The sequence below is a fragment of the Engraulis encrasicolus genome, chromosome 4 (genome assembly GCF_034702125.1).
Source record: "Engraulis encrasicolus isolate BLACKSEA-1 chromosome 4, IST_EnEncr_1.0, whole genome shotgun sequence".
Lineage (NCBI taxonomy): Eukaryota > Metazoa > Chordata > Actinopteri > Clupeiformes > Engraulidae > Engraulis > Engraulis encrasicolus.
This window is the reverse complement of record NC_085860.1, coordinates 26,466,217-26,481,338: the sequence shown is the minus strand read 5'-3', so window position 1 is coordinate 26,481,338 and position 15,122 is coordinate 26,466,217. Positions and strand designations below refer to the sequence as shown.

The following is a 15,122-nucleotide window of genomic DNA, read 5'->3' as shown; positions in this document are numbered from 1 at the left end:
CCAGATACCGTCTGAACCATTTTATTATTTAAAATAACAATTTAATATAATTTAATTTAATAATCATTTTTGTAGGTTTCCTCCAAGTCAATGCGCTGCAGCAGCGCCATGAGGGTGTACCAGACCGTTATTAGGCTACCGTATTTCCTCGATTTGTAACCGGGCTCCTAATAGTAGCCGGCCTCGTTTTGTAACCGGGTGTTTTGAAAAATCGGAAAAATAGACACCGGCCCCGTTTAGTAGCCGGTCTGGTTTAGTAACCGGTGCGCTTTAAATTACTCATTTTGCACAACGTGTTAAAGTTAAAAAAAAAAAAAAATCGGAACGTGTGTAGGCGATGCCTACTTTAATAGCCTAAATTGTAACATTTAAATGCCTCCTCTCCAAGCGGCACAATCGAAACTTAAGGTGCTTGCAAATTTGCCTGGTAGCCTATCCAACAAGACAAGCCATGTGACATTAAACATAGCCGTCGTCTTGCGGAGAGTTGGACGAGTTGGCGTGTGTGTATGAGAGAGAGAGAGAGAGAGAGAGAGAGAGAGAGAGAGAGAGAGAGAGAGAGAGAGAGAGAGAGACGTGCTTCCCGAAAGCGCTTTGCAGAAAGGGAAAGGTGATGTCTCCAAATATTAGGCCTACACAAAATACCTCTTAGTAAAGTAGACATAAGTGAAGTATTTTGCTTAATAGCAAAGCCGACTCGATTGGTTCATATTGCTCAGAATAGACCTCATACCGAAGTCCACGTTTTAATGGAGTTGCATGCGCGAGGTTGGATTGATATAACTTTGCGCCAAATATTAGCCTTCACGGCCATGAATGATGTTCCCTCATGTGTGCCAAATTGGGTCGTAGCAATGTTTTAACTATATGCAGTAGGCCTACCCTACACTCACGAGAGATGACCAGGATTTGAAACAGGTTTGATTCTTGCGGCGATTGCTGATAGCCAGCTGGTCCAGCGGTGGATTGCGTGTCGTAACCATACACAAAACCAGGCGAGACTCGCTCTTGCAGACAACATTGCTCTGCGAGAAAGATCATCCCTTTCTTCCTGGCGATTCATCTCCTTTGTCATCGTCCCTCTTTTCCTGTTAGTAATTTGGACCTGGCATGTTTATCCCCGTAATTTGTAAAACCGGCACTCAAACGTGCGCGCAGCACTTTACAAAGACGCAGGTATCCTCTCTATCAAAGGAACGCTTTCTCCGCGTGTGATGTGCTAGATTTTCCGTATCCTCATGGATTGGCAAGACCTGTTGGGAGACTTCAATTCAATTCAATTTACTCCCGATTTTGTAGAGATATTATGCTATTCATCAAAATGTCAGGACCACATCAACGTTAGTTTGGCAAATGTAGCCTAACGTTGGCATGCTGATGCAAGGTCGACGGTGAAACAATGACGCAGGAAAATAATAATCGATCTACTTCCCCAAGCAAGCATAGCCTACTGAAAATGCCCAGCATGTCCAACGTGTTTTACACATTCAAATAGGCCTACTCCCACTAAAGACATCTCCCAAACTCAACGACGAGTGCTGCCAGTGCACATTTCGCCCCTAGCACCACACACGTGGACAGCTCGCAATGCAAAAATAGGTAGGCTATATAGCCTAGGTAATATTTGTGCTGGCATTTTTGTTTCAGTTTTGTAACGAGGATTATAGCAGCTGAAGACTTGATTTCTTCTAGCCTACGGGAATGCTTTTTTAGTTTGGTATAATTACGGACAATGCAAATAACTGTTTTTTGTGACATGCGGACATTTTTGGAGGGAATATAATCGAAAGTCCCGCCGCCTGGTTTATTGTTTTGTGACGTGCATGTGGATGAGCTTTATTGAAGTTTCATGTAATAGGCCTACTGAGCAGTGAACTGAAATTGAAACGTTTGACGCAATGCCACTCACAGTGAGTGACCATATTATTTCTCATCATTGTCGGCAAAGGGTAGGGCCTTCAACCATAGCCTATTATATAGTTTGGTCTTTTTGTAGCCTGTAAGCCAACCCCCTCGTGAAACTGTAACGCGCTTCACATAGGAGTAGTGCCGCGGTTTCAGCACCATGGACAGAGGGCGCATAGGCGGCGGGCATGTCGTTACTCCACGGCAAATGCCGTTTTTGGGAAAAATATTAAAGTAGTCGCTATTTCTAAGTAGCCTATGTAATGGTCTACTTTGAGACTATTTTAGATTTGCCTATGAAATGCATCTCTCATGTGAAAGCAAAGGAGAGATAGGCCTAGATATCGCCCCCCTGTTTATAATCGCAAATTACGCATGGCCACAGACAGCGCGGATACCCAGAACAGTTTCATATTCTCGATAAACCGATAGACCCGCTGATCTGTCTTTTTTAAAACACAATGCACAAACACAGTAATAGACCATTTTCAATAGCCCACATACAATATAACTGCCCACTTTTCCCAGCCTCTCTACTAGAACCAAAATGGTTGGTAAGCCTACATCCACAAGCGAGAGCTGAGCCAGAACTTTAGTTGGACTCCCTCTATCTACGTCATAGAGGCTCTGCCAGCGACGAGCCCAATATTTCAGAAGTAGCTGTAAAATGATACATTTTCATAAAAATATTGCAGTTTGGCTTTGTTATAGACTGTGAATTTCACATATATGTTTCAAAACACCTCTCCTGACAACATCCAGTTTATATTTAGTTATAAATTTAACCTAAACGTTACCCTTTAAGACTAATTATTATTATTGTTATGATGTTGTTGAGTGTTTAGAGCGAAGGATGAATATGTCTTATAATGTTGAGTGTTTGCAGCAAAGGGTGAATATGTTTATTTCGCCTCGCAAATTATTCACTAAAATGACTTGAGTATGGACTGCTAAAAAGCCAGTGTAAGGGAACAAAAGGAGGAATTGTGTGTACGGCTTCTGGAGTTCTTGTATAATTGCGTCACATGATGGTTTTGGCAACCACACACATACAATAGGCCTACACACATGGACACGCCACACGAGGCAGCGACACGTGACATGAGAGGTGAAAGCCGTAAAAGCCCACCGGGGAAACTCCAACTCCCATTGTCATTGTGACACAGCACTCCACAGCACACAACTGCACACAACAAAATTGCATTCATGCCTCCCCTGTGCGAGGGGGCAGCCCCCAAGGTGTACCATGGGAGCAGTGAGTCGGGGCGGTACCATGCTCCGGGTACCTCAGTCATGGAGGAAGATGGGCGAGAGCACTGCTTAATTACTCCCCCCACCAACATAGAGGGACGTGAGTCGAACAGGCAGCCTTTGGGCTGACGCCCTAACCGCTTACCCATGACTGCCCACAACAGTTGTGACACATGATGGTTTTGGCAACCACACACATACAGTACACACACCACGCCACATCACAACAGCGACATGTGATGGTTTTGGCAACCACACACATACAGTACACACACCACGCCACATCACAACACACACCACGCCACATCACAACACACACCATGCCACACGCCACATCACAACACACACCATGCCACACGCCACATCACAACACACACCATGCCACACGCCACATCACAACACACACCATGCCACACGCCACATCACAACAGCGACATGTGATGGTTTTGGAAACCACACACATACAGTACACACACCACACCACATCACAACACACACCACGCCACATCACAACAGCCAGAGGCTCACCAGGGCAATATTAGAGGCCCATACGACGATAAAAGAGATCAATACTGCACTCAGGGCAAGATAGGATGGGAGGGAGGACTGGCTTTTGAAGCTTGGGGAGGATTGGACTTGTGTTGGATTCTTAATAGAAACTGGTATCCCCTGTCTGGGTAGCAGTTTTTATATGAGGGATAGAGAGGTAATCGATAATGCTTGGGATTACACACAGGTAGGTGCGTGTGTGTGTGTGTGTGTGTGTGTGTGTGTGTGTGTGTGTGTGTGTGTGTGTGTGTGTGTGTGTGTGTGTGTGTGTGTGTGTGTGTGTGTGTGTGTGTGTGTGTGTCTGTGTGTCTGTGTGTCTGTGTGCGCGTGCGTGTCTGTGTATGTGTCTGTGCGTGTGTGCCTGAGTGCGCATCCATCCGTCTGTCTGTCCATCCTTTGGCGGATGGGTGTGAGACTGTGATGTGCACAGCACCAAGATTGTTTGTCATGGCCAGACATGTTGTTGAGATGAGTTTGTGATGGGGCCCCGGCCCCCTAGTGAAACACAAATGCAGTGGCCTACTACAGCATCGTAAAGAACCACAGACCTGTAATGTAATGTCACGTAATATGACATGATTACAGCGTCGTAAAGAGCGACAGCCCTGTCATGTAATATGACACATGATTATAACGCTGTATTTCATGACACAGGGACCACTGTAATAGGGACCATTAAAATGTAACCAGGAGACTTTATTACACTGTGTTGCTCTGTTGCTGATGGCTAGGCTTATATGTAGGGAGTCCTTCTCTGCAGGAAGCATACATATGCACAACATTACACACACACAAACACACACATACGGTAAGACTACTCTTAACTGCTTTCTGGAGACACACACACACACACACACACACACACACACACACACACACACACACACACACACACACACACACACACACACACACACACACACACTCCCTTTAATTCTTCTCTCCATGTGCTGCCTTGCGCCAGCTGGCTGCCTGTCACAAAGCTTCTCATGCACGTCTGAAGTGTGCGTAGGTGTGTATGTGGGAGTGTGTGTAGGTGTGTATTTGCGTGTCCTGTCCGTGCCATCAGGCTTTCTATTAGCCACATTTTAATATGTTTTTTGTAGATATTATTTATTATTCAAGATCACCTTCCGTCTTTTTTATGTTCTATGTGCCAACAACAACAACCACAACCACAACCAAGAATTGGCCCAAATGTTCCCTTGTTAACAATCATTTTCACTCCTCATTTGTAGTAGTTACAGACATTTCAGCAGGATTATTTCTTTCCTTCCAAAACAGTTTGAATAAAGCATCTACAGTATTTGTAAGCTATAACATAACATTCCGCAAAACCACTTTGACACTTCATGGAAACAGACAAACAGAAAGAGAATGGTCTCATGAAACAGTGGCTGGAGACGAGTGCTCCTATTGAAGATCTTAACATAATTATTACCTCCGCCAAGGAGGATATAGGTTTTCAGTCGCGTTGGTTTGTTCGTGTGTTTGTGTGTCTGTCTGTCTGTCTGTCAGCAGGATAGCAAAAAAAAGTTATAAATGGATTTTTTATGAAATTTTGTGTGTGGAGTTGTTGAAAATATTCAAAAGAAACAAGTGATGGTGGTGATCCAGATCCAGGATTTTTGTTGTGGAAGTTATATTATAGGCATAGGTTTCCTATTATAGGCATAGACTTCCTATTATAGGCATAGGTTTCCTGTTATAGGCATAGGTTTCCTTAGCGTGTAGATGTTATGGAATCAGTGACCCCATGGGCTTGGCGGAGGTTTGCACTCTGTGTGCTTCTACTTATTACATGATATTATACTTTGCTGACGCTTTCAACCAAAGCGACTGACAATTATTTTACAGTCCCTGGAGTAATGTGAGGTTAGGTGCCTTGCTTGCTCAAGAGCACTTCAGGCATGGATGGAGGTGCAGGGCAAAGACGCTATAGAGAAGATGGCTTACTGACGTCATAAGAGCGTAGTACGGCATGGCCGCAAGCGGATTCACTTTCTTGTATGGTCAGTAGTACTGGCGGCACGGTAAAGTGCAATGCCACTTCCGCCAGGGCTGGAGTGAGGAACAGGTCATAGGACACCGTGAATTTTTGACAGCCGTCTTGAATTATCCTCCGCAATTATCGCTGCCCGACAGCTGTAGTTATATTGGCCACAAACTGAGCATTGACATCCGGACATCCTCTTTCGACCGGGCCGGAACTCCGGCAGCCGCTCACACCCACAATGCAATTCAAATTGCGGACATCCACATTGATTTTACAGAGTTTCCTGTGTCACATTTGTATCCATCATGGCGTCGCACCCACTGCCCATGCACACTGTGTCCTCAGGCTACGCCCCCATACTACACGATGGCCAATGCATTTTCCAGCCAGTAATAGTTATTTTCCAATACCGGTATACGTTCTTTGGTGGAAGGAGAGGTAACAGATTCGAACCTGCAATTCTCTGATGTTAAAAGATCACCTCCCTAATATAACCATTAGGCCATGGCTACTTCATATGTCCCTGCAACATCGTCCCCTAAGGATTCTCGCCCTCATTTACTGTTGATTAGGATCACATGTACACTGCCATGTCATGTCATGCCACATCTCACCAGAGCTCAGAGAAGCGTCAATCAATATCAATGAATGTCAGAAACAAGAATTTAGACTTTAGATTTAGTTAATAGTGACATCAATGAAACTCAAAGCCATGGATTTACACGGTTAATAGTAAAACAGCTTAGAGGATTGCAAAGAGATTGTTTTGGAACCACACTTCTGAATGTAAGCAACATTTGTTAAGTCGCTAAGCTTAACCTAGAGACAAACTAGTTTTAGTGTTTTAGGAGGAATGTTTTCTCTAAACGAGGGCCTGTTTGTTTTAATTTATCAACACAGCAACAAAGTGCTGTACAGCGTGCACAGACCACCTTGAAACACTGTCACTCAAAAACTCCCTGACTCCCTGGCTACTGCCTTCTTTGCTGACACATTTAAGCTTGACAGAGGACGGTATTTTTCCAATTGAAATCAAGCACGGAGGTTGGAGATTTTTTCGTGTAATTGTCTGTCTCTTCTCATACGTTTCCTCTGTAACGATGACTGGAGCCAAGTCCCCCTCCTGATGATCCTCACATCTGTTTCTACAGCCGCGTGTCCCCAGTGGGGCTCTCGGCCTGCCCGTTTGTCGTCTCAGCTGCAGAAGAGGCGCAGAGTCTCTCCACCATTCGTTCTGCTAATTAAACAGGGTTCTCAAACAAGATCTTCTTGTACAAACACGAGGAGGACATTGGGGAGATTTAGAATAGGAGGGAGCGGTATGCTCTGATTAGTGCGTCCAAACGCTTTTTGTTGTTTTGTTATCAATATGCTTCTTGTGCATGTGTGGGTGTGTACGTGTGCGTACAGCTAATAGATGGATCAATAATTTGATTTGACGACTATGAAACGGCATGGATAATAGCGTTGTGTCATAGGCAGTAACGACAGTTTTCTAGACAAAACTGTTTTAGGCCAAGCAACCTCCCCACCCCCGGCTGTATCTATAGTATACACTCATTTACTGATGCGATGTTGGTGTCGATACGCATCAGAAGGAAACTCTCTGAAACGCCGCCGCTGTGTGTTTAATGAGGGCCCTCTGGGATGGAGGCGACGGTCGCACAATTAGACCGAGACTCTGTCTTCTTCCCTGCTTTCTGTATAACTCTTATAATGGATGTGCGTACTGTATGCATTGGCAGGCAATGTAAAGCTGAACACCAAGGGCCATACATGAACAAAGTAATGTGTAAACAACAGATACCACATTATATTTAAACAAAAACATTCTCACTGTGAGTTCATTATGTAAATTCAGTTGCCATTAAAAGGTTCAAACAAATTTGAAATACTTTTTTTGCTGCATTTCTTTTCTCTTTTACCTTTCCCTTAACTGTAGCCTGGTCTTACTGTACCACACCCTCATATTACTAATTTGTGGGAAAATGATAATTGAGTGGAAGCTAATGGATGACTAAGGTACTGATTACACATATGTGCATAGTTTTCAATGCTGATATTTTTTGTCTGTATACGTGTTAAAGGACCAGTTCAGTCAATTTCAACTAGGGGTCGACCGATACGGGTTTTTTAATGGCCGATGTGATACCGATTTTTTTTTTTAACACCCTTGGCCGATACCCGATTTCTGATACCCGATATTTGAGGCCGATATGGGTTAAAAAAAAGTTTTAAAAATGACAAATATTCCAGGTCTCAAGTTAGAAATAAACATTTATTTAACATTATCAAATTGAGGTAGAACTTGTAACATTTAAACACCCACTCTAACAATCAAGCAATGTCTAAAAATCAAGTAATACAAAAATAAAGTGTCTTGGTGCTTTTAAAAAACCCGAATAACATAAAATAATAATAAATATTTCATTTCGTCCAAAACCACACGTGTATCGGCCGATACCGATACACTTAAAAGAAACTAAATATCGCCGATATATCGGTCTATTCTTAATTTCAACATGCAGTTGTAATGCTCTCACTACCCTGGACTTGTCAATACCTGACTTTTTTTTTCTTCTTCTTCAGCCTTTTCCGAGATCCTGGTCATTGTAATGGGGGCAGCGCTTTGTTTACATTTAAAAAAAAAAACATTTTTATTTATTCCTAAAAACATCCAAACGATTATACAACATCAGCAGACAACTAGCAAAGACCGGTACTTTTTGGGAAAATATTTGGAGTAGGCCTATGTTAATTTTGTTTTAAATGTAAACAAACGCTGCCCCCATTAGAATAGCTCATATCTCGGAAAGGGCTGAGCCGAATAATGTGGCATCATCGGGTACTGACAAGTCAAGGGTAGCATGAGCAATACAACAGCATATTGAAATTGACTGAACTGGTCCTTTAACATGACACGTGTTTAAAATTTTAAAAACTCCATTTAAAAACTGGAATTTTGAAATGCGAATTCTAAAAACCCCATTTTACATGTGAAAGGAGGCCAAAACCAATGCGTTTTCAAAAGTATCAATATACGTGTAAAACGCATCAAAGAGTGGGCTACCATCCTCTTTTTAGTCTGTATCTTGTTTGGCATCAGTATTCATGTTTTGTCTGTTGTGTGTATAACCACCTTACAATGTTGACTGCACTCAATGCATTGCACTCTGAAAGCCTTATTCTCTGTGCTCTCCTGTGTTTTCAGATTACTGCTCAACCATGAAGCTCACAGACCAGTCGGGGGCAAAAGTGGGCTGCAACATCTTTTGCGCCAAGCAAGACAACCATCCCAAAATATTCAAGACAGGAGACATCATTCGCCTGCACAGAATGAAGGTACCACTCGTACTCGTACTCGTTTACATGGAACTTTTATTTCCAAATACTCAATCTAACTCAATCTAATTCCAAATGAAAATTAGTTCTGATTCGAAAACATCTTGTAAACACCTCACAATTCGGAATTAAAGTTATTCAGAATTAAACTTAATTAAATTACACTAAATAAAGTGTGTGGTTGATTCTGTTCTTCATTCCTGTATCATGTAAACGTTAATTCCACTTTATCTGCCTTAGCAACGGAATTCTCTTTTCTGATTGGCAGATGGGGTGACCATTAATTCTATCTGGTCAAGCGTCAAGTGTGTGACTATGTTAGCCGTGCATAGAATCTTCATTTGGAATGCCGGCGGTATCTATGGGATACCGCTGTAGGAACCTTGCACATGATCTACGGAAAATAAAATAATCACAACGTCGCCATTCCAAACAAAGATTCTAGATGCAGCTAAGTTTCACGTCCACGTAGCGACACGTCTATCTTGCTCACAATATTAGGGTGCAGTTGGTATGCTGCCCTACAATTTCAGAACGCAGTATAATTCGAAATGGCAAACTGAGAAAAAAGGCTTTAAAGTTTCCTTTCTGGTCACGCAACTGTGTTGGAGGTAAAGTGGTGATGACACTTTTTTACGGTGAAAATGTATGCACACAAGAAAAAAACAAAAAAACCAACATTCTCATTACTTTTTAGCTGAAAAATCAATATACTGCGTTCTGTTGTGGTATTACTGTCTACACCAAAACCACGGTGTCAATGGAGAAGTGCAGTATATTTCGCGATATACTATGTTCTTGGCTAGTACGACGTAACCGCCTAAAACCAAAAAGCGCAGTATAATCGTTTTTTATCGTTTTTTTTCTGAAACGGGACCAAGTTGGACCAAAAAATTTTAACACAAGAAAAAGAAGGTATTTTAAAGCCAATTTACGGCCTAAACCCATTTTCGACCATTTTCAAGATACTGCGTTCTGAAATTGTAGGGCAGTATGGATCGAGGTTGACCGGTTACACAAAGTTAATGGCTTTGAGAAGGCTGCACACATTGCCACAGTTCTGGGCCGCTGCCTCGCCATTAACTTTGAGGAACTGGTCACCTCATCAGCCGTTATCCATTAGTCTAGTCAAAAGTAAATATATACATACTACATACATTCATTCATACATGCATTAAAAAAAGTCTGCAACATCATTTTTGCCCCCACAAAAAATCATCAGTTTCTTAAGTAGCAATGTATTAACTATGCACTTTTCAAATGTGACGTTTGTCCCTCCCTCACCTGCAACAGGTCCAGATCCATGGAGGCGGCATGACGCTTGTCACCTCCTGGGGCTGGTCTGCTGTCACCTTCGACGGGACGGTGGGCACCCCCGTCGTGCCCCGTACCACCAGCAAAGCGTTCCACTTCTCCGAGGAGGACCGGCGCATGGTGACGGAGCTGCGGGAGTGGGCCGCCAGCACCTCGGACCCCCCCAGTGAGCCCTCGGTGCCCCTCTCCGCAGTGGCCCCCCGCCAGTTCTTCAACCTCACCTGCCAGCTGCTCGCCAAGGCTACCATGGACAGCGCCTGCACACTCCTCAAGGTCACCTCTGCTTTTGCCACTTTCATGTTATCCTGGTGCGTTTTGGAAAACTGGTTTTAAAAACATCCATTTCAGGGAGCTTGAACTCTGTGTATTTGTAAACAAAAGTCTGAAATGGATTAACTTGGTTCTCACGCGATGGTCTGGAACATTGTCAATCGCTTAGTTTCCTCTGGAAAGGCGTGGGTGTGTACAAAACAGCTTGAACCTGATTGGAGAATTCATGTATGTCTTTTTGAATCACATACTATTTCAACCACTGACTTTCAACCACCCCGCGATTATGATTGGACAGGCTGTGAAATTTCTGATTCCGTTCGGGCTTGTCTAAGATTTCCAGACCATCGTGCGAGCTCACAAAGTTGAGCGGAAATGCACAAAGAGTCTGCGTGAGTGCCAGGCTAGAAATGGATGGGTTTTCAAAAAGATTATACGTATGTGTAAACATGGTCTAAGAGTAGCAAGTGGCAACTTATTTTTCTTGTTTGAAATGAATACATGACGCTTCTCAAGGTGAGCTTGCTCTTACTGCTATACTGCCACAATATTTGTGTATACCACATAAAACAGTTCTATGGAATTTGCTGGAATATTAGGTTTGTGTGTATGTGGACCACAATTACAAGACGCCATGAGAGTGAAGTGGTTATTATAGGTTCTTGTTGAAGTCATTATGACTGCAGTAGTCTTTTTGTCTACCCTTTTTACTGCCTCTGTTGCATTATGGAGTAGTCTACATTGAAACAATGCATGCGCCAAAATGTTGTGTCCTAGCACTATTAGTATAGGGTTTAGATTAGTATTTTGTGTAGTATATAGTATCATAGTATTGTACAAAATGAAACATTACCCAAAAAAAGAGCCTGTGACAGTAGGTTGCATTTCCTGTGTTTCACTATTTAGCTTGTTACTTGGCATAAAGTTGTGCTCGTTATGATAATCAGGTGCTGTGAACGGGCATTTGCATCTTTTTCAGCAGGTCTGGGAACGGGGAGTAGATTACATTACTTGTACTTCACTATGGAGCTCGTTAACCCGGGCTAAGGGGTGCTAATTAGGTAACAGCAGGTGCTGTGTGAATTGGCGTGACCATCTCTGGTGCGACCATCTCATCCATACAGCTGAGATTGGTATGAAATACTAGAGAACACTTGCCTGGTTAACACCAGACCTAATCACAAGTGAGATTAGGTCTGGGGAGTTGCCTATTGTAAATCCCGTATGGGGCCGGAATACTTGGCTATTATGACACACTGCCCTGCTCTCTGATTGGGCAGAGAAACTGTTAAGGTCGGAATGCTTGGCCATTATGACACAGATCCCATGATCTTGGACGTTATGAGTCATCCTCCCCAGACTGTCTTTCAGATCGAAACGATTGTGTAGAACTAAAGGCAGTATGGGAGTTCCCAGGCTAAGAGAACACAGGTCTATGGCTATGTTTACCTGTACATTATCGAAAATGGATATGCCATTTCGCAACAAAATTCTTCAATTAAACCACCATTTACTTACTATTTAATTTTGAATTATTAATTTGGAATTGAAACCGTCATGTAAACGTGACCAATGACAATGGGAGTTTCCCATGGTGGCTTTCACTTTCATATTGTTTCCGAAAGAAACTCCTTATGAACCCTCTCCTTTGTATCCATGGTCTACTATGGTCTGGTGTCTGTGTGCAGATGTGGGACGTCAGCCGGTGTGGCCAACCAGCTCCAAATCTAGGGAGGCGGGTCAACCATGCTGTTTGGGAAATGTTCATTGTTACCGCACAAATAGACCATGCGCGACATGAGCGAGGCGAGCGACGGAAGTAATTGGCTTTGTATTGAGTCGCGCGACAAAAGCGATTCTGGAGACTAGAGGCGATTCGCGCGACGAGAGCGACAGTTTGAAGTTGAAATCCTTTCAACTTTCTATGACGCGGTTCGGCGACCAGCCGCGACAGCCAATGACTGTATAGAGGTCAGTGACCACAGCCAATGGGAATGTTTGAATGCTTTGCCTTCTGCCTGTAAGGACATACCCTAGTCTCTTCAATCGCTCGTATCGCTTGCTGCTGCACTCTGACGCTTAAATCGCATCGCGCCTGGTCTATTCGTGCGGTTATGCTCTTGGTCAGACCAAGTCTCGAAGAGATTTGAAAGCCGATGATAATCAGGCTTCTGGTGTCTGTGTGCAGGTGTGGGATGGCAGCCGGTGTGGCTACCCGCTGCTGACGGTGCCAGTAGAGGAGGGCACGCTGGAGGGAGGGTCGCCCACGGTGACGGAGGGCCAGAACCTCATCGCCAACGTGCTGGCCTACGACAACCACGTGGAGGCCGCACAAGCCCTCAAGGTACAGAGCGCACCACAGGACACTGGCCACACAAATTTGAAATGCACTTTCAAAAAAATATCCACATACGTGTGAACAGCTTCTTACTTTCTGAAATCAACATATCCGGTGCAGGAAAATAGTCTGTGATTACAGGCAAGAGACAGATTTTGGACCCAAAAACCAGATGTCTGTATTATTCTTTTTAGTCTTCAGAGAGAAAGTGAGACAGACAATCAGACTACACAACAGCATGCTAACATTGAAGTGAATTCTTCTTAAAAAATATGAAGTTGACAAGTTAAACAAAGAGATTCTTTGAGGACAAATTAGTTGGTTAGTTGGTTTTGTTGGCTTTGTTGTCCAGTCATAAAGGAGCATAATACATATTTATAGTGTTTTAAGTACCTGATCTGAATACAGGGGGCAACATGATCTCCAAAAATTCCGTGCTCCTGGACACGGATGTTAAGGACACAAAATCCGTGTTCACGAGCACGGATTATCAACCAACTGGAAAAGGTATTTCTCAAAAATATGTCTTAAATGACAGGTTAAGGTTAGGGAATGTTTTGGTCAGGGCACAACTTAAATTGCTATAGCATTATTTTGTTTAGGATTTGCATTTCGTATGTATTTTCTAATGATAGAGTTAACACATTGCTGTGGTAATAGCCTGTAGAAAGCACTTGCGTGTGCCCATCACGGAAAACAATTCCGTGTCCAGGAGCACAGAAAACAATTCCATGTCCAGGAGCACAGAATTTTGGCAAAATCCGTGCTCCTGGACACGGATTTCGTGTCCTTAACATCCGTGTCAAGGAGCACAGAATTTTTGGAGATCAGGCTGCAGTGGGAAATGTTTTACTCATTATGCAAGTTTGACAAAAGTGTTACTGTCTTTTGATGTTTTTCTCAGCCTGTTTTCTTGAATATGGTATCTCCATCATTTGCATCCTCAACAGTAGTGGCAACAGTAGCTGTAGTCTTGTGTTTCTCAATGGGGGCGGTTCAGCCCCCCAGAGGGCGTTGGGGAGCCCTAGGGGGGCGTTGAGAAGGATACAGCTGAGAGGGAGCAGTACTTAGTTGCCATTGGGGCATCAGTCCATTTAATTGTTTAATACTAAGGGGGTGTTTTCGGGCTTATGATGTGGTCAAGGGGGCGTTAGGATGAGGCTAAGTTCAAAAAAGGTTGAGAACCACTGCTCTAGTCAGTCACATTTCTTTAACCAAAAACTCAGCTCCCTCATTAGCCATGAAGTTAACCAAACCCATTTTTTTTTACTGCAGTGAGTACATGAAGCAAACCCAGGATAATTGCTTTCTGAGGACGGATGAAACGAGTGCCTGTTCCCAGACCCAGTCTGTCTCATTTTCTCGCCAGAACGTGCTCTCAAGGCGCTCTGCAATTTAAAAAAGCAGTCTGGCACCAGACTGGTGAGGATGTAGAGTAGAAATGTTAACTGGCGGCCGCGATTTTGTATCAGAGGAGCTGCTGTCAGGGAGGAATGTGGCGCATCGGTTTAAGTCACCACTGAAATCACCCCGAAATCATCAGTGATATCACTCAGCCCTCTGACAATGACTGACTAAAATAAAATCACCCCTAAATCAAATCACAAGTCTCAAATCACACTTTGGTCAATAACTAAAATCATGTCATTAACTAACACTGAGCACATAACCAGGTCGCACTTTGGTCAATGACTATATTCATATGACATTGACTAACACTGAGTAACTGCACATAACCAGGTATTTTGATAAAAGATATTTTATTTCCTCTGTTTTCCAAAATAACTGGTGGCGGCGATTTTGAATCAGAGGAGCAGCTGAGTTTGCACACAGTTTTTCCCTCCGTTTTCCAAAATAACTTGGTTCACACACCTTTGGTAAATCCACATAAATATGGCGTCAAGAGGGGTCATGACTGCGATAAGCTTGTGGACAGCAGTGTTGACGGAAGGAGAAAGCCATTCAAGTGTACATTTTCTTCTGTTCACATGTATTTTTTAAGAAATAATTTTCAGGGTTGGCGCGTGGTCCTGTGTGTACATGAAAAGTGCAAAAGGAAAAAGTATACATTATTAATTTAAACTGCTTGTGTATGTGTAAACGGGCCTGAATCACCACTAAAACCACCCCTTTGCCATTGACTAAGGTCACCCATAA

General features: G+C 43.2%; 1 protein-coding gene across 1 annotated transcript in view; it reads left to right on the top strand.

The window, feature by feature from the left end:
- The window catches only part of pot1 (protection of telomeres 1 homolog), a 36,765-nt gene that overhangs the window by 10,443 nt on the left and 11,200 nt on the right, over positions 1–15,122 (top strand). The window contains exons 8-10 of the mRNA XM_063196084.1: positions 8,913–9,043; positions 10,337–10,630; positions 12,816–12,971. Of these exons, the coding sequence (XP_063052154.1) occupies positions 8,913–9,043; positions 10,337–10,630; positions 12,816–12,971 (581 nt within the window). The remainder of the gene's footprint in view (positions 1–8,912; positions 9,044–10,336; positions 10,631–12,815; positions 12,972–15,122) is intronic.